Source organism: Nelumbo nucifera, chromosome 4, assembly GCF_055504915.1.
Source record: "Nelumbo nucifera cultivar China Antique chromosome 4, China Antique-T2T, whole genome shotgun sequence".
In the NCBI taxonomy this organism is placed as follows: domain Eukaryota; kingdom Viridiplantae; phylum Streptophyta; class Magnoliopsida; order Proteales; family Nelumbonaceae; genus Nelumbo; species Nelumbo nucifera.
In genome coordinates this window covers 90,419,132-90,445,203 of record NC_142652.1, presented here as the reverse complement: position 1 = coordinate 90,445,203, position 26,072 = coordinate 90,419,132, and the positions used below count along the sequence as shown (strand labels likewise).

Below are 26,072 nucleotides of genomic sequence, written 5' to 3'. Positions count from 1 at the left end.
TAAGGTAGGTAGCAGTAAGAACAGCATCACCCCAAAACCTGGTAGGAACATGTGAGGCAAATAAGATACTTCTTGCAACCTCAACAATATGCATGTTTTTCCTCTCAGCAACCCCATTCTGTTCTGGGGTCCTAGCACATGAGCTTTGATGAATAACCCCCATGTTAGAAAGATAGCAGGATAGGTTTTTCTCAAAGTATTCTTTTGCATTGTCTGATCTGAAGATTTTAATCCTGGTATCAAATTGGGTTAGAACAAATTCATGGAATTGTTTTACAAGTCTTGGAACTTCATCACGGGATTTCATCAGGAATATCCAAGTGAACCGTGAAAAGTCATCAATAAACAGGATAAAATATTTGTAGCCACCCATGGAGGGTAAGTGGTAAGTTCCCCACACATCAGAATGCACAATATTAAAAGGAACAGAAGATCTTTTATTGCTCAAAGGATAATTGTTTCTACAATGCTTTGACAATTCACAAGACTCACAATGAAGACTGGACAAACTAATTCCCCTAAACAGTTCAGGGAATAGATGACTCAAGGCAGAAAAAAACAGATGACCAAAACGACAATGACACAACATAATCCGACTAACAAACTCTGAAGAGACAGATCCGAGAGCAACATTCCCAAGATGATCAGTGCATTGTCCCTAAGTATCAAGCAGGTATATTCCGTTCGCCTCATGGCCACTCCCAATCACCTTCTGAGACTCCAAATCCTGAAAAACACAGTAGGAAGGAAAAAAGGTTACACAACAGTTTAGTGACTTGGTTAAACTACTTACAGACAACAGATTTGTATTTAGTTTAGGTACATGAAGGGCAGAAGGTAGGTACAAGGAATCCGTAGCCTTGATGGTTCCCTTACCAAAGATAGGGGTAAGTGAACCATCAGCTAAAGTGATTTTATCACGTCCAGGAAGTAAGTCATATGAAACAAATAAGGTAGATAGATTGGTCATATGGTCAGAAGCACCTGAGTCAATAATCCAAGGGATCTTGAGATTACCTGAAGAGGTAGCATGATTGGCAGAAGCCCTTATACCTGAATGAGCAAATGCTGAAGCAGTAGAATTTCCTGAAGGGTTGGAAGGAGAGGTCACATCACTCAGCTGACTGATCATCTTCCCAAACTTTTCATATTCTGCTCTCATGGCTGCCAACTGTGCAGAAGCAGACATCTCTTCACTATCTGGCCCGGCAGCTATATTTGCACTTCCTGATCTTTTACTATCATGTTTTTTCTGAAACCGAATGGGAACAAGATTAGGATGTAACTTCCAGCACTTGTCTTTGGTGTGCTTTGGCTTCTTGCAGTACTCACATATAACTTCTTTCTTTCCTGTGCCACTAGAAGTTCCAGCATTCCCTTTAGGTTTAATCCCCATATTGGCAAAGTGATCATTAAAATCAGCCCCTTGGACCTGGACAGCCCTTCTGCTCTCTTCACTACTCACCAATGCATAAGCTTGTGACAAAGAGACACACTCCTTGGAAAGAATATTCTGTTTTATGATATCATATTCTGGGTTTAGTCCAGTTAAGAACTCAAAAACCTTGTTCCTTTCAACCAATTTTTTGTAGGTCTCTGCATCATTGGTGGTGTCCTAAGTTACAGCTTCTATTAGGTCAATCTCTTGCCATAGGGACTTCAGGGTTGAGAAATATACAGCAAGAGGTTTCTCTCCTTGCCTTAAATTCTTTACATCACTTCTCAATTTATATGCCCGGGCCACATTGAGTTTTTTGGAATAGGTTTCTGCAACACTGTCCCAAATTTCTTTTGCTGAATTCATCCATAGGTAGTGTTGACTAATTTGTGGCTGCATTGAGTTCACAAGCCACCCAATGACAGTGTAATTTTCTTGCATCCACTTCTCGTAAGATGGATCATCTTCTGGGGGGGCATTCTTACTCCCGGAAATGAACCCCTACTTTCCTCTACTACATACATGAATCTTTACTGATTGTGACAATGTCAGATAATTAGTTCCATCTAGTTTAACTGTGGTCACAGTCAATAAGGAATCACTTGGAATCCCCTGAACCAGTCCATATTCAGCACCACTTTTGTTTTCAAACTCTGAGGAGTACATCATGCAAACACTCCAAATATGATTTCAGATGACTTCTACAAGTATACTGAATAAGGACAAGTAATAACAGAGTTCAGCCGACCACAAGAAGGCAATACACTGAGTTCAGCCTTCAAGAAGTAAACAGAAACTTCTAGGCACTCAGCCGAAGTACCCTTTTCAAATCTGGACTTCAAAGTAAATACCACTTGGCACTCAGCCGAAGTACCCTTTTCACAAACACAGTGTGGGCAATAGAGACAACCCCACTGTCAAAAGAGAAAAGGCCTCAAGAACAGTTTGTACAGCCCCTCAAAAACAGCCAGGTATAAGCAACAATCCACAGCCTTGTTACAGGGATGTTTCGGCAGTTTGACAGTCCAATAAGGAGTGAAAAACAGCCCAGAAATTTCTGGGTTAAACCAGATTAAATGGCAGCCGAAGGTAGTACAAAACAACCAAAGTATTTCGGACAGTTCAACAGCCCAAACACATTCGAAAGCAATACAGAACAACCAGAAGAAAACTGAACCCAAAAATCTGAGTGCAACTTACAATTTCGAACCAGAAGAAAACTGAACCCAGAAATCTGAGTACAACTTACAGTTTCGAGCTTCAACAGAACCGAACTGTTCCTCTTCCCCTTTTTCTTTTCTCTGATTCTTCCTGGCCACCGAACCACTTCTCCAAGAGATTCGAGTCTTGGGCACTTCCAATGACCTCCAAGAATCAAGCAACACAAGTCAAGCTTCCAGCCCTAGGATATTGAATTTCAGGTATGCTCTGATACCATGAAGAAAACTGAAGAGAAGAGAGTTGAGGGTTCGGCAATGAGGGTCTGAGAAGAGGATTTCGAACTCTTGCTCTCTCAGCCCCCTAACACTGTTTTATTAGATATATTTGAATAATTACAAGGAGGCCCTTAGTTGGGCAAGAATTTACAAAGAACTTAGTATTGACAGGATGGGCCCAGAATAAGGCCCATTACAGAAAAGAAACATAAATAACAAGAAAGAATAAACAACCTACAACCTATGGGCCATTCGGCCCATCTTCTCTGCACACATGTTTCCATCTAGCTTCACAAACTCCTCTTCACTAATCCAAGAGTTCTCAATTGATGGTTTCCCTTTCCGCTTGACCAAGAACCTAAAATAGGCCCCATTTCGAGTGTTGGTGACTCGGACATCTTCTACACCCTCTACTTGTTCAAACTCATTAGAACTTTTGGCCCTTTGTGCTTGTCCTCACCCATCCTTTGTTGCTGGTTCTAGGTCCCCATGGTTATCAAAGAGGTCTGCTATATTAAAAATGGGTGAAATGGACAAATTAGTTGGTAGTTCAATTTCATATGCATTGTCACCAAACCGTCTCAACACTTGACATGGACCAATCTTTTTCTGCTTCAACTTATGGTAGGTCCCAACAGAAAACCTCTCAGGCTGCAAATAAACCATGACTAGATCGCCCTCATGAAACTCTTTCATCCGACGATGCTTATCCTTAGCTTCTTTATACCTTTGGTTGCTTTATTTCAATTTCTGTTGTACATTCTCTTGAATTTCTCGAATGATTCAGCTAAAGCTCTGGCATCATCACTCACTCGCCGCAACCCTGTTATAGGAGCTAGATCAACAACACTTTTCGGTGACTGACCATACACCACCTCAAAAGGAGTCTTCCTTGTAGATCTATTAATTGAATCATTGAAGGCAAATTCAGCTTGGGGTAGGATGAGATCCCATTGCTTTAAGTAGTCTCCAACTAGGCTCCTCAACAAGTTGCCTAGGCTTCGATTAACCACTTCAGTTTGTCCATCTGTTTGTGGGTGAAATGTGTTGCTATACTATAGGGTAGTACCCATACGCTTCCATAAAGTTCTCCGGAAGTGGCTAAGGAATCTTGTGTCACGATCTAATGTGATAGATCTCGGCAATCCATGCAACCGAACAACTGCTTTGAAAAACAAGTTAGCTACATGAGAAGCATTAGAAGTCTTTTGGCAACCAATAAAGTGGGTCATTTTAGAGAAACGATCAACCACGACAAAAATAGTCATTACCCCTAGTTGTTCTTGGCAATCCCAACACAAAATCCATAGTAATATCAGTCCACGGTGCTTATGATATGGATAAGGGAAGATACAAACCTGCATTTTGATGCTGCCCCTTAGATGTTTGGCACTTGTGGCATTTATCAACATAATAGAACACATCCCTTGCAATGCAAATCAGAAATGAGTAATGCCCTCAAGGATCCTGATGGAATACATAACCTATTGCCCATGAATAAGTAACCATCATTCCACACAAACTTGACTTGAATATCCTTGTCACCGTATAGCTTCTACAAATAGGGCCAAAATAAGGGTCATCTTGGTATTGGTCTTTGATGGAGCTGAATCCCACAACATTAGTAGACATTGTTGACACCAAGTGAACTCTCCTACTAAGGCGTTTCAATGCTTCATGGTCTGAAATACAATACAAACTCCCGTTGGATAAGATAATGCCCCCAAAACTTCAACACTTGCACAATGGCATAAAACTCAACATCATAAGTGGAATACCTCCTTCTAGCATCATTGAGTTTCTCACTAAAGTAAGCAACTGGATGGCCTTCTTGGCTAAGGACAGCTCCAATCCCAACATGGGATGCATCACATTCAACTTCAAAGAGCTTGTTAAAATCAGGTAAAGCCAATACCGGAGCCTTCGTCATCCTCATCTTTAGCTCTTGGAAGTTTTTCTCAACTACGGGAGTCCAAGTAAACTCCCCTCCTTTCAAGCATTCAGTAATGGGTGCCAACCGATCTATCATAAAATTACACTTCTTCAAATTTATATATAGCTGATTTTGTTTCAAGACTTCTATGATTGCTCTCAAGTGTTCTAAGTGGCTGTCATGATCTTTGTTGTGGATGAGTATGCCATCAAAATAAACTACCACAAACTTCCCCATGAACGGCCTTAAAACTTGGCTCATGAACCTCATAAAGGTGCTAGGAGCATTAGACAACCCAAATGGCATAACCAGACATTCATAAAGACCTTCCTTAGTCTTGAATGCAATCTTCCACTCATCCCCCTCTCGGATACGAGATGGTATCCACTCTTTAGATCTATCTTTGAAAAGACTTGTGATCCAGCTAATGTGTCTAACATGTCATCAAGGCGGGGTATGGGAAACCTATATTTAACTATAATCTTGTTAATGGCACGACTGCCAACACACATATGCCAACTACCATCTTTCTTTGATGTGAGCAAAGCTGGAACAGCACATGGGCTTAAGCTCTCACGGATCAGCCCCTTCTTCAACAACTCTGTTACTTGTCTTTGGAGCTCCTCATGCTCCTTAGGGCTCATTCTATAGTGGGGTAGGTTAGGCAAGGCTGCTCCCAACATTAAATCTATATGATGTTGTACATCTCTTGGGGGAGGAAGGTCATTGGGTAATTCTTCAGGCATCACATCAGCATACTCATGAAGTAGCTCCTTCACCAACTCTAGAACAGGTTTTTCCTTGCTAACTTCTTTTGTAACCAACACGTAAACAACATCCAAATTCCCATCTTCTTGATCCAATTTATTTGAGGTGAAGAGAGTAGTGGTTGGCTTTGTTTCCTTCTTTGGAAATGAATCAAGTTGCATTGGTTTAAGAATTATCTTCTCATTGCCTTTCATAAAGCTATATGTGTTCTTGTCCCCATAATGAATGGTCTTACGGTCATATTGCCATGGGCGACCCAAGAGAATATGGCATGCACCCATTGGGACAACATCACACCATACCGATTCTTCAAATGTATTACCAATAGAAAAAGTAACTAGGCATTTAGAAGAAACTCTTACCTCATTTCCTTTGTTGAACCACAAAATACGATATGGTCGGGGGTGTTGAATAGTCTTGAGCTGTAATTTATTCACCATCTCTTGAGAAACAAGATTCTCATTGCTCCCACTATCAATAATCAGGTTACACAACTTCCCGCAAGCTATACAACATGTTCTAAAGATATTCTTTCTCAACCAATCCCCTGGTAGTGGTTCTTGAGGTGCAACCATAGAGTGCCATATCACTAGAGTTTCACCCTCAATATCTCCATCCAAGTTTTCTTCCTCTAAAGCATTAGCTTCAGTAGTTTCAGCCACTTGCCCATCCTCAGCATGGCCTATATCATCTTGTTGTTCATCAGTGACTTCATTAACCAGATGTCTTTGCCCTTCAATCCTTCTCTTAGGACATTCATTTAAACGATGTCCCAACTCCATACACCTAAAACATCTAATAGTAGGCCGCTGCCCTTGACTGTTCTTTGTTGCATTTGAAGTCCCTTGGACTGTAGGGCGTGTTTGGTTGATCACACAACCCCTACCAGCCCCAACACTTCGACCTACCAATGGAGGTGTACCTTGGACAGCACTCAGCCTCCGCCCTGAGCTCCAACTCAATTGAGCTTTAACCTTTAGAGCTAGCTGATATGCATCCTTTATTTGATACAGGCAATGTAGGCTGACTAGATCTTGTATTGGCAACCTCAAACCATTGATATATCTACTAACTTTTTGTTGTTCAGTTTCTGACATATTACTCCGAAGAGTTAATCTATTAAACTCTTTTGTGTACTCCTTCACTCTTTTCCTGTTGCCTTAAATTCTGCACCCTTCGGTAAAGAGTTTGCTCATAGTCTGGTGGCAAAAATTGGGATTTCAACTTCTCTTTCATTCCTCCCCAGGAACTAACCTTTCTTTTCCCCTTCCTTTCTTTGTCCCTTTGGTAATTTTTCCACCAATCTAAGGCTATCCCACGCATCTTTGCTGTTACAAGCTTCACCTTTCTTTCTTCATTCATTTCTTTTCAATCAAAATAATTTTCAATGCTGTCCAACCAGTCTAGAAGCTCTTCAAGTTCCAACTCACCATCAAACTCGGAAATATGAAGTTGAACACCATGACCTTGATGGGATTGTAAAGCTTGCACTATTCGGTCTTCCCACCGTTGGTTATTATTCCTTCCATACTGATCACATTCAGGTTGCTCAATGTCTTCACTTGATTCTTCACTAATAATGTCAATGAGTTGTTCATCAACTCTAGGAGCTTGTCTTCTTCTTCCTAGCCCCAAATCATTTGCTATGTCACCATCCCTAGCAGCATTTTGAGCTACAAGTTGAGCAAGATGTTCAATCTGTTCTTGCAGTCCTCTTATAGCCTCTTGGAAAACCTCTATAGTGACATGTTGCGGTCTTCTACCACCCCTACCATGTCCACCCCTTGCAGCCATGATAATATAGAAAACACAAGAAGGAGATTGAAGCAAACCCAAGGAAAGAACTTGCTCTGATACCACTTGATGTGGACAGTAAGACAAGTTACATGCAGTACCTCAAGTATACAACAATAAGCACAAGAAATACCAAGCTGAAAACAACAAAATAAGTTGAATTTTTATGGGTTTCAGACCTGAACCTGAAGTAAAACTCCTCCTGGAACAGTTCCGCTACAGTAACAATGACAGCAAGCTGGCCTCCCGCACAGACACGCAGCGATGAAGGGATTAGAAGGTGCCAAAATGGGTCAACTCCTCAAAACCCAAGCTCCCAATGCTTGAAAACCCTAGTTGGGGCTGAGCTACAGCTCAAACGAGAGAAAGAACCAAAAGACCCCTACAAAAACAGCCCCCTTCTCTTTTATAAGACTCACTGGCTTGCTGGACAAGTTAGTTAAAATATGTACACATAAGCCCCTAGAATGTTTCCCTCTCACCAACAACTCCTTAAGAACAATACTAACTTCAAAATGAATCCCTAGAAGATTACTTTTGTTACAAAAATAACCAAGAGACCAAAACCCAACAGAAATGCACCCAACTGCCCCTGACCAAATATCTGACTTATAGAATGACGAAAATACCCCTGGTCCCAAACTGTCAACAAAGCTACCCAAAACAACAATTTGGGATCCTACTACAAGAAAAACATGCAAAACAGAATACATACACACATTTCTCTTTTTTTTTCTTGCCTCATCAATCCGAATATCATTTTTTTCAATGAAACAAAGTGCTCCTTGGTTAATTGCCAAAAGAAGATGAATAATCTAATTCAGTGGAATTGTTGGGGTGTTGATCCCATTGGCATAGTGGGTGGACTGGCTCTCTTTTGGGAAAAAGAGATAGGTCTCAAAATAGAAATTGCAAACAAAAATGTAATTCATACTAGAATACTAGAATTACAGGAAAAGATGATCTAGTTTGGTGGTGCTCTTTCATTTATGGAGAATCTGAGAAGAAAAATAAAGACCTAATTTCTATGAGAAATTTTCCAAAATTGTGGATCAATCCTTTGGCCCTTGGTGTTGTGTGGGTGACCTCAATATGGCTTTCCATTTTGATGAAAAAGAAGGGGGGAAGAGGTACAAATGGAGTTACATTAGACAGACAAGAAACCTTCTTAGATAGTGGAAATTAATGGAAATACCTTTCTATGGCACTAACCACACTTAGAATAATAGAAGGGATGGCAAGGATAATATAAAAGTCAAGCTAGATAGGGGTCACTTGAAAAAGTGAACAATCCTTTTATTTATCTTGGAACTTTCCCTTTGATAGGCAGAAGGAAGTGTCAATTGTTCAATCACACTAACGAAAGAGTGGCCTCAAAAACTATAGGATGGAAGGACTCTCTTCTCTCTCAAGCAAGAAAGGAGATCATGATAAAATCTGTGCTCACTGCCATCCCCTCCTACTGCATGTCCAGTTTTCTGCTGCCCAAGAAAGTTTGTGAGGACATTTCCAAATTACAAAGGACCTTTTGGTGGGGGGAAACAATGGGAAAAAGAAAGTAAGTTGGGTAGCCTAGGATAACATTTGTAAAAATAAACATAATGGGGGTTTAGGTTTTAGGGACCCGCACTTGTTTAACCTAGCCCTCCTGGCCATACATGCTTGGAGACTATGTTATGACTCTTACGGTCTGTGGACAAAGGTAATGAAGGCTAAATATTTTCCGAACACACATTTTCTTAGTGCTAACAAGAGGACTTCTCGGTCTTGGGGTTGGACTGGTATTCTGAGAGGGAGAGATGTGTTAAGAAAAGGTTTAATCTGGAAAGTTGAAATGGGAACCAGATCAAAATTTGGTCAGACCCTTGGATTCCAGATATGGATCATTTAAGACCAGTGGGACCAGCCCAAGGATAAGTCAAAATCAAACTGTTGTTGATCTTATAGACAGTCATACCAGAACCTGGAATCCCCAGGTGATCAAGGGCCTTTTTTTTAGATGAAGTGGCTGATAAGATCCTAAAAATCAAACTTCCTTTGAATTCATGGGATGACAAACCAATTTGGACTGGTTTTGTTTCAGGACAGTTCTCGGTCAAGTCAGCTTATTTTATTGCCACTATGGATTTGAGTGACTCGAGCCCGTTAAGAAACAACTCTCTGGAGGAGAAATCCTTCTAGAAGAAGCTCTGGCATATCCAGGTTTAACCAAAAATAAAAAATTTCTTGTGGAAATGCTGTAGAAATGGCCTTGCTGTGAATGAGAACTTGTTTAAAAAGAAAATAATTCCTTCTCCCTTGTGTAGCAGATGTGAAAGAGAGAATGAATCAGTAACGCATACTCTCTTTCACTGTGAAAAGAGTAGATGCATTTGGTTTGAGACTGGTCTGGGTCTTATTGTGGATCTTGTGGACAGGTCTGTCCCTTTTGCAGATTGGTTTTCTCAAACTCTGAAAATTCTTTATATTGGAAATTTGGATGCTGTTGTAAAAATTTCAATAGGACTATGGGAGATTTGGAAAGATAGGAACAGGTGTGTCTTTGAAAGTTGCTCTACTAACCCATCAGAAATTCTCAATACCATCAACAGGTCGACAGCAGAGATATCTCTGCTCTTGCAGCAGAGATATCTCTGCTCTTGCAGTAGAGATATCTCTGCTCTTGCAGCTGAGATTGGGAAACTCTTCAGCTGAGGGGATCTGAGACCCTCCCTTTTTTGCTGGTGCCCACCGCTAGATGGTTTTGTGAAGATTAATGTGGATGCAGGTTTCAGGGCTCCAAATAAAGCATCGCTTGGTCCTATTGCAGGGGATACTTCAGGTTTATGTAAATGGGCGGCTTGTGGCCCTCTTGTGGCTGATTCTCCCTTAATGGCAGAAGCTTTAGCTCTGTTAGAAGCTGTTAAAGCTGCAAAGAGAAGTGGTTTACAGCGCTTTTTTGTAGAATCAGACTGTCAGTCCTTGATCTCATATCTAAACAGCTCTGATTATTTTTGCCCTTTTGATCTGAAGGAAGATCTTCTTAGTCTCTGAAGGCTTAGAAATCAAGTTTCTTTGGTGCCCCCACAGAGCAAATGTTGCAGCTCACAAGTTAGCCAAGATTTGCTTTTCTTCTTCCCTAAATTTGGATGGACTGTTTCCAGACTGGCTTTCTTCTTTGATCTGAGTTGGTTTTTTAGTTAGTTAAATGCTTTTTTCTCTGTTTATTTAGTTCGTAGTCTTGTTAGTTTCTTGCTTCTTGTTGGTGCTGTTCTGTTGTATGCCTTTGGGCTCTGTTCTGTGTTGGAATGAATCTTTTCTTAACCAAAAAAAAAAAATAAAAAATTGAAAGCATAGAGCAAAGCGGTGGAAATATGGACTTCTTATTTCCAAACTAAGAAAGCAATTGCCCACATTCACCATGTCTGTAAAGGCAATAGAATGTCTTAATGTCTGATACGGCTAGAAAGCAGAAATATACTGATAGAAGACAAATAAACTTATCAACATGAACTAAGAAAACATAAATTTTATTGAAATCTACACAAATTAGAAATAACGGAAACTAGTTTTTATTTTTTTTTTTTGTAACTAAGTAACAGAAACTAGTATATACCAGACTATGTTATTGTTAACACTGTAGCTGTTCATTAGAAGGGCCCTCTTGTCATTCTTTAAATACAAAAGTAGTAAATCGATATTCTAGAAATACATATTTTGATATTCTAGGCATATATTGATAGAGACACTTCCAACAAAATTTTGATTTAAACTTACTCTAGATGTCCTAATTAATAAATAAAACCACAATAAATCGCCCTAAAATGTATGACAAGATAAAACTTCCCTTTGCACAGATTTTGTATTAAAACTGCAAATATGCATCTATAATGCATAAGATTCAGCAACAAAAGTAGGACAAAAGACTACAAGCCATGGATAGACATATTACACACAGAACAAAGTCCTACCTGTGAACTTAATAGTCGGATCTTCAAAGATACAATCTTCAGCATAGATTGCAGAAGTGAAATCCCCTGTTTCAAATGATAATTGTGTTAATTGCTCTTAGCATTCAGCCTGATGACATTAAGAAGAAGTTCAAGAAATCACTTAAATCTAGTCCAATCCTCTTAGCAACATATTTCCCACAAGTTAATTAGGGGAAAAACCAGCTATGATATGTTTTTTTCCCAAAAAAAACACATAGATCTTGCCACCTCATCTGATATGTGAAAATAAAGGCCAATATAATATTTTATTTTGCTGCACTGTCTACACATAAGTTTAATTCCTTATAGAAGTGTTAAAAAAATTCTAAAATCCATATGAAATTAATATTCATCCCCAAAAAACTCATGTCATTGCTTGAAAACACAGTCAACTAGCAACTGATAATATGTCTATCATATTATCTACAGAGAAGGAGCCATTGCTTGGTGTAATGGCAAAACCTCCGTCTGACAAGGGCTGACAAGTGTGAAAAAGCATGTTAATGAGTGATCACTTTTTGCAAAAAGAACGCCAAAGTTTATGCCCGTATCCAGTTCATCCTTCCCAAGACAGCAGATAGCTGGGACCAACATTGGGTAATGGCCTTTAGGGAGAACAAGTTCATTCTGAGTGGAAGAAATGTGGTAAAAATTTATAGAGATGCTTTGGTTTTCTTTTTTGTTCATCTGTTGTAAGATGGATGAATTTTGTAGGCATGGAGTATGTAAGTTTTCCAGGGTGGCTGGGTTTCTCTTTAGTGTGACTAGATGTTGCTTGAAAAGGAAAGAAGAGGGGGTCTTGGTATTGGCAATGTGAAGATGAAAAATTTGTCCCTCTTGAGTAACTAACTGGCTTTCATGTTTTCCACTAGAAAGTGAGCTACATGAGACACTGCTAAGGAGAAGTTGAGAATGAAGGGAAGACTGAGATCATCAAGGAGTAGAGGAGGAAGGTGGGGAGCTTATAGGGGTAATAGGCGTTGGGGATCGGAAGCATGGTATGATAAACTAATGGCTTCCGCCAAGGTGAGAGAAAATTTAACCTTTAGTAACGCGGCTTGGCCAGGATTTGGAGAGATAGTGGTACGAGAAGGAGGAAGATACTTTGTGGAAGTAGAAGAGCGAGGAGTGGAAGAAAGGAAAGAATTCCTTAAGGGTTGTTTGGTGGGGAGATTTGAAAGTTTGGTGGGCTTAGAGGAGATTGAGAATTGGGTGCATCAGACATGGACCTTAGTGAAAGGGTTCGAGTGAAGAAATTGATCCAAGGCCTATTCTTGTTCATCCTTCCATCTAAGTGGGAAGAGGCCAGGATTCCGAATCAAGGTCCCTGGAAAAAGGAAGAAATTTCCCTCCTTCTGGATTGGTGGGGAACAAGCACCAGTTGTTTTTTTCCCAGAAACGATGGACGAAGAGGACCGGCCAAAGGAAATATGGGTGTGGGTGTATGACCTACCGCTGATGTTGTGGTGCCCAAGTGTTATGAAGGCCATAGGGCATTTATATGGAGGTTTTATTGAAACTGATGATACGTTGGAGGAACTTCGAACCTGTGAATGGGTCCGAATCAAAGTTGAAAAAGGGGGAAACATACCGGAGGTAGTGGAGATGGTGGTGGGGGATGTGGTGTTCAAGATAGGGATCTGGCAAGATATAAGACCCTCTGTTAGCCTGCGAAGGAAGATGAAGGAGAGTTGTGTGAATCAGGAAGCAGAGAGTGATGTCGGAGATCCAGAAATGTCAAAAATTAAAAAACCGGCTAACAGGGTCTCCAGGAATGGAATGTGGCCAGAGGAAAGGAAGAGAGACTTGCAGGGAATCAGATCAGATACGACTCAGAAGGTTCACCAACAACAAACTCAGTTGGAACACACATGCCAAGACCCGCAACAATCTCCAGACATTCATGTGGCTTCCAACAAGGAACGGGTACCTCAAAAACAACAATCCTTTAATGTTCTGAATCTGGGGATTGACGAAGGTGACTCAAGGCTGGCTTTGAAGAATCTTATTAAAGATTGCTTAATAGAGTTAGGTGTGGGACCTAACCAGGGTCCAAATGTCATTAAAACACCTTCTCCAAGGAAAACCTTCCCAGAAGGTGAGGCTAAAAGCTTATCCAATTGAGGCTCCATTTATGTCCAAAATTCTCAAAAGTTGGGCAAGCAGATCGGGGCTCCTAACCCAAGCCTGGGTGTGTCGTGTCAAATGGCAAGCATGTCGCATGAGGTGGGCCTCAAAGGAAAAAAAGGATGGGTTGTACATTTTGGATGGACTGAACTAGGTTACTCAACCCAAGACTATGCCAGACGAACCAGCGGTTCTTAAGGAGACAAGAAGTCCTTTGGGCCTTCATTCGATCCAGGATCATCGAAGCATGGAATCAAGAGAAGAAACTTCAGGTAGCAGTTTACAGGTTCAGTGACAAGAAAGGAATAACGAAGAATCTCAAGGGATGCCAAAAGGAAAGGAGATCGTTTTGGAGTTGATGTTAATGCCTAGGACATCGACACCTAAAGCAAGAAGGGGCAAAACAAAGTTGGAGGGTTGCATAGGGGGAAGGGAGAGCCCGTTGAAACACTCGGAAAAGGATTCAAGATTTGTGCCAAAGGGAATAGGAGGGGAGCGATCAAAGGAGAGGGAGAGAAGTGAGCAAAGAGAGGTGAGTGTTTCTACAGAGGAAAAAAAAAAAAACAAACGACTAGAGTCTTCTTCTATCTGGGTAATTTCGAAGTTATTAGATTTGGGTAAGTTCTTGGGTGTCTAGATAGAAGGTCTGGAACTCAAAACCATAGAGTTCCTAGAGGGGATAGAACATAGGATTTTAAAAGAAAAAGGGAAAAGAAATGCGAAAACAGGAGGGCAGGAAAAGAAGAGTAAGGCAACTCATTGTCTCTCATGGGGGTTGGTTGAAGGAGGAGATTAAGGGGGAGGAAGAGGAAAGGAGGGGAGGAGGCAGTAAGAGTTCTTTTCTTTGTTCTAAAATTAAATGGATTGTAATTTTCTTTCATGGAATTTGAGAGGGTTAGGGTCGGGTCAAAGGAAAGTGGTGGTGAATGAGGCCCTGAAAAGATGGAAAGCAGGGGTGGTGCTTATTCAAGAATCAAAATTTGAAAGACTTAGTGCACAAATTGTTCGAAATGTATGGGGGGTGGGGCAGGTGAGATGGGTGGGTAAGCCTGCAATGGGAAGTGCTGGAGTAATTCTTACAATGTGGGATCCCCTCAAGTTTACGAAGATCTCTCATAAAGTGGGAGAATTCTCAGTTACAGTAATCCTGGAATTGAAAGGGGTGTTTGCTGCCAAGTTACGAACGTCCACGGCCCTAACACTGATAGGGAAAGACATATTTTCTGGGAGGAGATGGTTGAGATGAAGGGTAATTCAACACTGCCATGGATAATTGGGGGTGATTTCAATGTAACCAGATGTGCTGAAGAAAAGAAAGGAAGTCAACATAGAACGAGAGCAATGAAGGACTTTTCAGATTTTATAAACAGGTTTGAGCTTATTGATTTACCTCTTTTAGGTGCAAAGTATACTGGGTCTGATAATCAGGAAGACCCAATCCTAGTGAAGCTGGATAGGTTCTTGGTTTCAGCTGATTGGGAAGATAGTTTTCCAAGCATTAAGCAAGAAGCTCTACCGCGTCCAATTTCAGATCATTGCCCTATTCAATTGGTCATGGGTAGACAAATCAAGATACCTGCACCATTCAGACTTGACAATAGCTGGATTGAAGAGGAGGAGCTGAAGACTCTAATTGCAGAAAAATGGGATGATATCCAGGTGGAAGGCATGAGTTCTTATGTGCTGGCAAAGAAATTGGGGGCAATCAAGTCTGTCATAAGAAACTGGAAGAAAGGTAAAGCTTCTTCAACCAAACAAAAGAAGTTGGATTGCCTGGAGCTGATTAAGGAACTGGACAGATTAGAAGAACAGAGACAACTGTCTGAAGAGGAGAGAAGAAATAGAGAGGAGGCAAGGATCATCTTTGATAAACTAGCATACAAAGATGAAATTAGTTGGCGTCAGAAGGCAAAAGTGAAGCGGTTGGAGGCAGGAGATAAGAACTCCAAATTTTTTCATAAGATGGCAAATGCACGCTTCAGAATTGATAATATTGACAGGCTGGAATGTGATGGTAGGATCGGGGAGCAACCAACTGAGATTCAGGCCATTGCTACAAACTTCTATAAATCTCTGTTCTTGGAGCAGTGGAAGAACCGCCCTCCGCCTGAAGGTGTGCATTTTAAATCTTTAAGTGAATCACAAAAGGATGATCTGATTAAACCTTTCTCAGAAGAAGAAATTTGGGCGGCAGTTCAGAAAATGGAGTTGGATAAATCTCCGAGCCCTGATGGCTTAACAAACCTATTCTATAAGAAGTGCTGGACTGTTATCAAAAAGGATATTCTGAAGGCATTTCAAGATTTTCATGCTTCTGCCTCTTTGGTTAGAAGCTTGAACGCCACATTCATTACCTTAATCCCAAAGGTGGAAGGAACAACAAATATCAAAGATTTTAGGCCAATAAGCCTGTTGAATAGCTTTTACAAACTCCTTGCAAAAGTGTTGGCCAAGAGATTAAAGTCTAAAGAAGCAATTAGGAAGTGTAATAACAGATAACCAATGTACTTTTATTGGAGGAAGACAAATCTTGGACAGTGCTCTTATTGCTAATGAAGTGATCGACTCAACGATAAGGGCGGGAAAACCAGGAATCCTAGTGGACCTTGAAAAAGCCTATGATCATGTTAACTGGAGATGCCTAAATTTTATTTTGGAAACGATGAACTTCAGTCAGAAATGGAGAAATTGGATGAAGGTATGTTTCTCATCACCAAAATTTTCGGTTATAATTAATGGAAACTCTTCTGGCTTCTTTAAGAGTTCCAGAGGCATTCACCAAGGAGACCCCCTGTCTCCTCTACTCTTCCTATGTGTAATGGAGGTTCTGACCCAATTCATCAATCAGGCAGGACAGGCGGGCTTCTGGGAGGGTTTTGAAATAACTCTGGGGGGTAAAAAGGTTAATGTGCTTCATTTTGCGGATGATACATTGTGCTTCATAGATGCTTCTTTCCCCCAAATAGAGACTCTTGTGGGAATCTTTCCTTGGTTTGAAGTAGTAACAGGCCTAAAATTGAATCTTGGAAAAATCATCCCTGATTCTGGTGGGAAATGTGGTGGATCTTGCCATGTGGGCCGGAATGTTGGGTTGTAAAATGGACAAGCTCCCCACCACCTATCTTGGCCTTCCGTTGGGTGCTAAATGTTCTTCTTCAACAATTTGGGAACCAATATTAGAAAGACTAGAAAAGAAACTTGCCTCGTGGAAAGCAAAGTATCTATCAAAAGGTGGTGGGGTAACATTGACCAAAAGTACTCTGGAAAATCTGCCTACCTACTATCTGTCTCTCTTCCCCATTCCTAGTTCAATAGCTAAGAGAATAGAAAGGCTGCAAAGGGATTTCTTGTTGAGAGGGTGAAAAATGAAAAAAAAGATACATGTGATTGCTTAGGATCGGATCTGTAGTCCAAGGTTTTCAGGTGGTTTAGGTTTGAGAAGAATAAAAAGTTTCAGTACTGCTTTATTGGGAAAGTGGATCTGGAGATTTGGAGTTGAAGAAAATGGTTGGTGGAGAAAGCTCATTGCATCTAAATATGGTCTGCAGCCAGGGGGATGGATAACTGACAAGTTGCCTTCTTATGGATGTTCCTTGTGGAAAGCTATAATGAGGACTCTTCCTCATATCCTAAAAGGAGTGTGCTTCAAAGTAGGTGTTGGAGAAAGAATTCGGCTTTGGAAGGACAGATGGCTAGATGAGACATCTTTGGAAGAGAAATTTCCTCGCCTTTTCTCTGTAGTTGTTGATAAAAAGGCAAGGTGGCTGATTATTTTGAAATTATCCAGGGAAAGTGGTATGGAAGCCTAAATTCAGAAGGGATTTCCTTGATTGGGAAGTTGAGGAGGTTGTAAATCTGCTGAACCGCCTGAATACATTTGCCTTCCACCCCCATTCAGCTGACAAATGGGTCTGGATTTGATCTGCTGATGGAAAATTCACAGTGAGATCTTTGGTTGATAAAGTGAATGTTAGAAGAACTACTGATTTCCCTCATAAACAGATATGGATTCCCCGAGTTCCATACGAAGTCAATTTCTTGATAAGGGCCTCGGCATGAAGGAAATGCCTAACAAAAAGCAATCTGGCAAAAAGAGGTTTGAGTTTAAATGATATTTGGTGTGGAATCTATGGCCTTGAAGAAGAATCTATTGAGCATCTCTGTACGCATTGCACGATTGTCTGGAGAATCTGGTCTCATTTCTTCAATGCTGTTGGTATTAGTTGGGTAATGCCAGGTACATTGAATAGTCTGCTGCATTGCTGGTACCTGCTGGGCTTATCAAAGAAAGGAAAATACATTTAGAACGCCATCCCAGCTGCAGTGATCAGCATATGGTCTGAGAGAAATGACAGAATATTCAGAAATGAGAGGAAAGAGTTGGAGGAGTTGATCCAGTGTGTTGTAGCCAAACTAGCATCGTGGCTGTCTGTTACCCCTGTTTTTTGTAGCCAGAACATGTTTATGATGCTTAATTCTGCCAATCTATGGGAGATTGATCAGTCCCTTTGGGACTTTTTGTACCAAGAGCTTCCCCTTTATTGTATCTTTCTTTCATCATGAATAAATTTACCTTACCTTTTTTAAAAAAAAAAATATTGCTTTTGTTGGTAGGTAGTTGTTGGAGGGGCTTGTCCTTGTGTGGGGGGATTTTTGTTATGGTGTGATTTCTCTTCCTTGGGTGATAGCTTATCACCTAGCCTTGTACCTTATCTTGGAATAAATTTTGGATATGACCTAAATGCTTGTATCTTTGGAACAATTTTTGGATTTTATTTTCATTTCTATGAATTTATTAACTGTTTTCTGTTATCAATGAAGTCACAGGAAGGAAAAAAAAATCAAAGTGACATATTATTTAACATGTTCAACAGAAAGATTAGTTAAGGTGGGGGCAATTGTTTGGTGCAATGATAAGATCTCAGGCTGGCAAGCCTGAGAATGTGGTTCAAGTCTGAGAGTGGGCACTTCCCGCAAGTAAATGCAGAAGATTGGATCAATATCCAGACCATCCCTCCGAAGATCCTGGATAGCTAGCACTAACATTGGATAATGGTCCTTCGACAGAAAGGTTAGTTAAAACTATCCGCTTTTTTCCTTTTTTTACTTTTGTATTACCAATGGCTGCAGATTTGCTTAGCCTACTTCACTGTTCGGTTGCCATCACTATAGAAAAACTAGACCAAATAAATAAAATAAAGAAAACCCATGTTACCCGTAACAAAATAAGCATTCTCATAATCAGATTTAAGGATCATGAGAACATCATCTACACTGTAGATAGAAAGTTCATCCTTCTTTGTGTAATCCATCCTATTTGATCTGCGACACATGATTACGAAAAGAAGATATTAAAATGAATAAAAAAAAAAATATTAGGAGAAGAATCAAAATTAGTTCAAAAGAAAAACAATTCATCCATCAAAAGAATGCAAATTTAATAGTGGAACTCCTTGATGCAAAATAAAGCAAATAAGAGAAAATTTCATAATTCAATCTCCAGAACAAGAAGCTATTTTCCTGCAAATTCCCCAACCATATCCATTTAAACAACATTAAAAAATTCTGCAAGATCTTCAAAAAGGAAAAAGAAAAAGAAACACCTAGTACTATACGACGAGTGGTGATCGAACTAATGTCCCTTATTCAAAGTCCACAAATCCAAAGAAATCTAACCTCTCTTTTCCTGGAGCAAAAATCCGTAGAATCTCTGTAACTCCACTAACTGCAACCTTTAACCACCGTGGCGTTTCCCTCTTATCCTTTGCACTGGAGCAGCAACGGAGGTTCAGGTTCCCGACTCTCTGCAATCATTTTAAACAGGTAGAGTGAGAGGTAACGAAGTTCATCAACAAAACCCCGAAAACGATTTGCTAAATCTCGTAATCGTTATTCTTTTTAAGCGAAGCTCACGCTGTGATATAAAGTCTGAAGCGCGTAGACGCAGCAGATTGCCGCCATTTCCCTTCGCACGTTCCTTGTTCGTTGGAGGAAGATTCTTTTTATCTGTTTACTTAACTTTGAGTTGTGAATCGCGCGATTCTGTATGCGCATCTGCATCTAATCTCGCAAAAAGTACACGTGATGTCGTCTCTACACGTGCATGATAGAATGTGCGTGTGAGGCGCCCTATGTGAAGACTCACACTTGGGCGCCTCACATGCAAATTAACCGTACATTGGGAACATCTTCCGTGAATAATAAGTTAAAAGTATGAGAGATGTTCCGAATATATGATAGGATGTGCGTGTAAAGCGCCCTATGCAGGAACAGATCCGATCTCATGGCAATCAGTATGCACCACGTGACGTCACTGTGATTGGCCTTGAACTGGAAAGTCGAAGCTCTCTTGAAGCTTGCCTGAGTTTTTTTTAATGATGATCATAGGTTATGGGTTAAGATTCTTAGGGCTAAGTTATCTTTCTTCCCATCATTTATTAGGCATGACTCCCCTATTCAGTACGGGGCCATTAACTATTTTAAATTTTCAATTTCTTTAAATCATTTATATTAAAAACTTAGATTAGGTTTTTCATTTGTTGTTTAGATAGATTTTTATTTGATTTAAGAGACTTATCATATTTTATCTAGTATGTGATCTTGTTATGGGGCAGTCGCATATGTATCATTTTGGTTTTTACTCTTTTTTTTTGTAGTAATATTATTTTATTTGAGTTTTGTTGAGAAGATTTTATTTGAGTTTCACTATTTATCTAATAATTATATTTATATTTGAAATTTAAATAAAACTAATAGACTGAAGTAGTTGTAGGCAGAAGTTTTTTAGGAATGAATGAGAATGGGAGCTTCCCACTTCTCATGTATTTCTAAAGAACTATTGTTGAACGTATAACACTTGTCTTAGAGTGCCATATGTCTGAGTTCAAAATTTAAATGTGGTTAAAAGCAATATATGTATATGAGGAATTAATGGGTTTTCTCTTTGAAAATGTGAACAACCAACTTCTGAGATTCTTTTTCTAGAAAGTTGAGGTTGCCACATGTTTGAATGGTGGGGGGCTATGGCCTAAAGACCTTCTTTTAATATATATACTAGTAATTAAGCACATGCATTGCACATGAGAAATTTTTCTTCATATTAATGACTTGAATTTTAGATATATCATACTTAAGATATAAATTGAAAATAACAAAAGCAACAATATGATTAAAAATAAACTTAAATGCTTGTACCAAATAACAATTATTATTATTATTATTATTATTATTATTATTATTATTATTATTATTATTATTATTTTGTATTCCATTTCTATCATAAATAAAAATAACTTTTATTTTAACAATTATTTGTATTTAATATGATGAATATATAACATTAGAAATGTTCTCAAATGTTCTTGACAAAATTTTATATACTTTCATTTTTTGGTGTTCTATCTTTTTTTAAATATTTATTATTCAATTATGACATCATGGGTTTCTTAGAAAAGTTGGATCATTGACCCACCATCTAGATAAGAAAATATATTTGCTTTCGGATTAGTTTTAAATTAAGGAAATATAGTCAGAAAACATCATGGGTTTCTTAGAAAAGTTGGATCATTGACCCACCATCTAGATAAGAAAATATATTTGCTTTCGGATTAGTTTTAAATTAAGGAAATATAGTCAGAACCGGCTATACATTTAAAATTAGGCTACAAGTTAGTCTAGAAATCAACAAAACTCTGACATTGGACTCTACCTTTCAAATTGTAAAAAACCCTACCATGTCATCGGAGGCTTATGTGGCTATTGCCAACATGGGACTCTTAATCCATGTTGGACACAACAAAAAGCCTGTATTGAAATTGCCCTTTCAATACTAGTTGATTAGAAAATAAGAAAATCGTTTTTAGTTTCTCTCTCCTTCACTCTCTTTCTCTCTCTCAGAGTTGTCTCTCCTTGCTCAACGACTGTGTGATTTGAAAACAAATAAAAATGGTTTTCGGTTTCTGTATTTTAATTTTCTCTATCAATTTCTCTCATTCTTTTTCTACCTATCGTTTTCCCCCAATCTCTTTCATTCTCTTTCTCGGTCAACCTCTCTTTCTCTCGTAATTTCTATCGTTCTCCCTCAGTTTCTCTCACACTCATTCTCTTGTTCTTTTTTTTTTTTATTTTCTTTCACACTTATATGGTATTAATCAGACTGTATAAAAGAACATGAGACCAACTTGGTATAGTTAAAAATTCATTACACCAATTTGATAAAAGTTCATAAGAAACTATTGGTTATGAAATTTACACCAACTTTATAGAAATTTATAATTTTATTGTACAAGTGGTTGGTCCCTTTAGTTATTTTGTACGGTCTAATTGATATTATAAAAGTTTGTAAGAAAAATTAAAAAAAAATGAGAGAAGTAGCAGGAGAAAGAATGTGAGAGAATGAGATATTAACCGAGATGGAGAGTGAGGAAGAAGATAGAGAGAGATTGAGAGAGAGAGAGAGAGAGAGAATGGGAGAGAAATTGAGGTTTTGATTTAAGCTACATACCAAAGCTGAGAAAGTGAGAGATCGAGAGATGACTGCGAGAGTGAGAGAAGGGAGGGAAATCAGGAGATAGAGAGGGAAAGAAATTGAAAGCCTATTTTCGGTATAGGCTTTTTTTGTGCTCAACATGGATTAAGAGTCCCATGTTGTCAACAACCACATAAGCCTCTGATGACATGTCAGGGTTTTTTATAATTTGAAATGTAGAGTCGGTTGTCAGAGTTTTATTGGTTTCTGGATCAACCTACAACCTAATTTTAAATGTATAACTGGCTTTTACTATAATTTTCCCTTTAAATTATATATTTCATTTACATTATATGAATAATTTTTACTTATCACACTTAGTTTTTGTTTGTCTACGATATCATTTGACCCAAACCACTAACCCACCACCCAAAAAGAAAAATAGTTTGATTTCTAGGTTGACATTAAATTTTGTATTACATTTCCATCATTGAAATTTTTTTTCTTATGTATAATACTTATTTTTGTTTAATATAATGAATGCATAATATTAGAGATGTACCCAATATTCTATTTTTTATAAATATATAACACTAGATATGTGCCCAATAATTTCTCTATCTTTTTTTTTATTTTTCTGATTCATTTTATTTTTATTTTTAAAAACTTTATTATTTGACTATGACATCATTTCATTTCTAGGTAGATTTTAAATTTGGCATTCCATTTTCATCATTAATAAAAATACTTCTTACATTTCATACTTATTTATTTTAAATTTTTTATTTTTTAATTATGGAATTATTTATTAATCCATTTGATCCCAAATGATCGAATTGCTTGCCCACCACCGGGAGGGAAGAAAATGGTTTTGTTTTCAAATTACTTTCAAAATATTTATTTTATACTATTAAAATTAGTATTGTGGATTTAATTACAAGAATTTAATGATGAGAAAAATATATCTTAAATATAGGATTTAATGAGAGAGAATAGGAAAATATTTTTATTTTCAATTAGTTTTAAACTTCACATTCAATTTCCATCATTAATAAAAACATTTCTTATTTATCATACTTATTATTGTTTAATATGTATGTTAAAAATGTTTCCAATTTTTTTAATTTCTATTTTTTATTTATATATTTTCTTTGAATTTTATTATTAAATCGTGGCAACATGGATTAACCCATTTGACACAAAATGGTTTAAATTATTACCACCACCTAGATGAAAGTCCTTGAACAATATTTCTGTTGTGGAAAACAAACAAAGGGGATTTGATTGATCTTTGGGTCCTAGGCTTGATAAATTTCAGACCGTATGGACCTAGACCTTGAGTTTGAAGTACAAAAAATTAGAGTAGTGACTGATTTAATTAAATAGGGGGAAAGATATTGGGATATGGAAAATAAATAGTTTACTCCTTGAGTGTGGAGCACAAAAATTTATTTCACTCAATCTAGCAAATAATTCTTGGGATGATAAAATTACATGGTCTCTTAATGAGAGAAGTCAATTTTTAGTCAAATCAGCCTACTTCTTAAGTATTTAAGATGGTCTAATGAATGATGAATATCAACCAAGAATTGGTTTAGGCAAGGAAGATTGAAGGCAATTTGGAAATTGCCTGCAAAACAGAAAATCAAGCTCCTTGTAGTGAAGAAAAATCTTTTTAGAAGGAAAATCCCCCCCTCCCCAATTTGTGACAGATGTATGATTCAAGAGGAATCAGTCACCCATGCTCTAGTGCTCTCTGAGATGCACAACATCCTTGTAAGTCTAGGGAAATTTAATATAATATTTGGAAAGATGGGAATCTTTTTCCTTTTTTTTTTTGATAATGAAGATGCTTACCCTCTCTTAGTTATCTCTTTCATTCACATATCAATAGCGGAGTCATCTCAGCACTTGCAAGTGAAATTAGAAAAATGTTTGCAGACTTCAAATTCGTCTAACAAGAAGATTGGATGGGACCCGCCAGATGCTGGTTTATTTAAAGTTAACATAGATAGTTTTTTTTTTTTCTTTTTTCTTTTTTTGCATAGCTCTAAAGCTTCTTTTGGGATGCTGATTAGAGACAATCCTGGTTTTTTTTGTTGAGGTCTGAAAGGTGAAAGCATTTCTATTAACTCACCTTTAGAAGCTGAAGCAAAAGGCCTATTCGAAGCAGTTTCTTTTGTTTCTAGTTTGGGTCTAGAGAAGGTGCTTTTTGAGACTGTTTGTTAAATCCTTCTGTTTGCATGAAAAGGAAGAGTCTTGTTTCTCTCATGTGTCGTCGTCAAGCTCTTTCTGTAGGGAAATGTTTACACCTTCAGGTTGTGCTCCCGACTCCCGTCCATCAAATTTGGATTTTTAGTTCATGGAAGCTTTTCTACTGTGGAACTCTAATATCATTAAATCTGATTTATTTAGCCGTAGTAGTAGATTTTCTTAGTTTTTTTATTCGTTTCTCTGTTTTCATTCTTATCTGTTTGTGTTTGTTCTTTGTTTATTTATTTTTTTCTTGTAGTTTGGTTCTCTTTAATGAAATATTTTCTTACAAAAAAAAAAAAAGCAAAAGCCAAGAAATATTGAATTGTAGTTCATTCAAAACTTGCACGGTAACCCAGTAGGTCCGACTTTACAACTACAAACAAAAAACCCTTTTGAAGAGCAAATTCTGACACTTTCCAAATAGCAAAAAACAATAAAACCAAAGAAACCTAAGCAATCCAATATTATTCCACCATCACAAATGAAGGAAAACAAGGTGTCCTCCCGCGAAACAATAGGAGCAAACTCCCTTGAATTACCTGAAACAACCGAACCACCCAACCTCAAATCATACTTGAAGCACTCCAAAATGATAGACTTAATTTTAAAGACCAAAGTTCCTCAACTTCTTGACAAAACACACATGAAGAGGACACAATAAAACCCCTAGAAAGCACAACGGAATTAACTGAGGCCTTGTTTGGTTCACAGGAATAGGGGTCTGGAATCGGAATTGGAATGGGCTATTCTGATTCCAGTTGTTTGGTTGGGCAGAATCGGAATCCCATTCCCATTAATGCTGGAATGACATTCCCCCATTTGAGGGAATGATCATTCCCTGCCTCTTCCTTGAGAATGAAATCTCATTCCTATTGATTCCAATTCCCATTCTCATTCCTGTCTGAACCAAACAGACTGGGAACAAGCCATTTCAATTTCGACTGTAAACCAATGGATCCTGAGATAAGGGCCCATTTGGTTCATGTGAATAGGGGTCTGGAATTAGAATCATTTTTGGGCCATTCCGATTCTAACTGTTTGGTTGGAACCAAAAGACCATTCCCATTCCTGGTGGAATAGCCATTCCCTCATCCCTCCCCCAATGAAATTCCATTTCAGCTGATTTCAATTCCCATTTTGATTCCTATCTAAACCAAACAGACTATGAGAATAGACCATTTCGATTCTAATTACAATTAGACCTGTTCATGGGTCGGGACGGGTCGGGCTTTTACTCTTCATACAACATGATTTTGTTAGGCCCGAGCCCGAGCCCGGCCCGACCAATGGGCCTACAACATGGGCCCGAGCCCGAAGCCCGGCCTAACAGAAGAAAGAACTCACTGCCGGTGTTGAGTTCGTGTCTCTGAGAGAAAGAGAGAGAGGATTCGTCACCACCGCCGATGTCTTTGTTCGCCACCTTGCCGGTGCCTGAGTTCGCATATGAGGTTCTGAGAGAGAAGAAGTGAGAAGAGGAACAAGAGAGAGAGAGAGAGAGAGGACTCACCGCCGTTGTTGGTGCCTATGTTCACTGCCTCGTCAGTGCCTGAGTTCACGTCTGAGATTCTAACTTTCTAGAAGAAGTGAGAAGAGGAACGAGAGAGAGAGAGAGAGAGAGAGAGGACTCACCGTCGGTCCGCCGGAGTTCACTGGTTGCGTCGGTGACTGTTCGCCGGTTCTGTCTGCCTAAGAGTGTGAGGTTGCACCGGTGAGTGTTCCACTACTGAGATGAGAGGTTCGGCTAGAAAGAGAAGAATGAGAAGAGAGGAGTTAGGAACTTAGGATATTTAGGGTTTTTGATTTAACCTAAAAGTCGGGTCGGGCTGGGCTTTTTTAACAAATCCCGAGCCCGGCCCGTAAAATAATCGGGCTCAGGATTTTA

At 38.8% G+C, this 26,072-nt stretch overlaps 1 protein-coding gene and 1 pseudogene across 2 annotated transcripts in view; one reads left to right on the top strand and one right to left on the bottom strand.

The window, feature by feature from the left end:
* The window catches only part of LOC104611825 (adenine phosphoribosyltransferase-like protein, putative (DUF2358)), a 31,133-nt gene extending 11,634 nt beyond the window's left edge, over nt 1-19,499 (bottom strand). The window contains exons 1-4 of one of the 2 annotated variants that reach the window (XM_010279055.3): nt 19,381-19,499; nt 19,144-19,271; nt 18,683-18,789; nt 11,320-11,385 (exon numbers count right to left, since the gene is read on the bottom strand). In XM_010279055.3, the coding sequence (XP_010277357.1) occupies nt 11,320-11,385; nt 18,683-18,789; nt 19,144-19,271; nt 19,381-19,428 (349 nt within the window). In that variant the 5' untranslated portion in view covers nt 19,429-19,499. Of the gene's footprint in view, nt 1-11,319; nt 11,386-11,855; nt 13,265-18,682; nt 18,790-19,143; nt 19,272-19,380 lie in introns of those variants that run through there. The other variant, XM_019200161.2, reaches the window with a different exon arrangement.
* Nucleotides 9,578-11,311, top strand: LOC148800830 (uncharacterized; annotated as a pseudogene).
* Nucleotides 19,500-26,072: the final 6,573 nt, after the last annotated feature.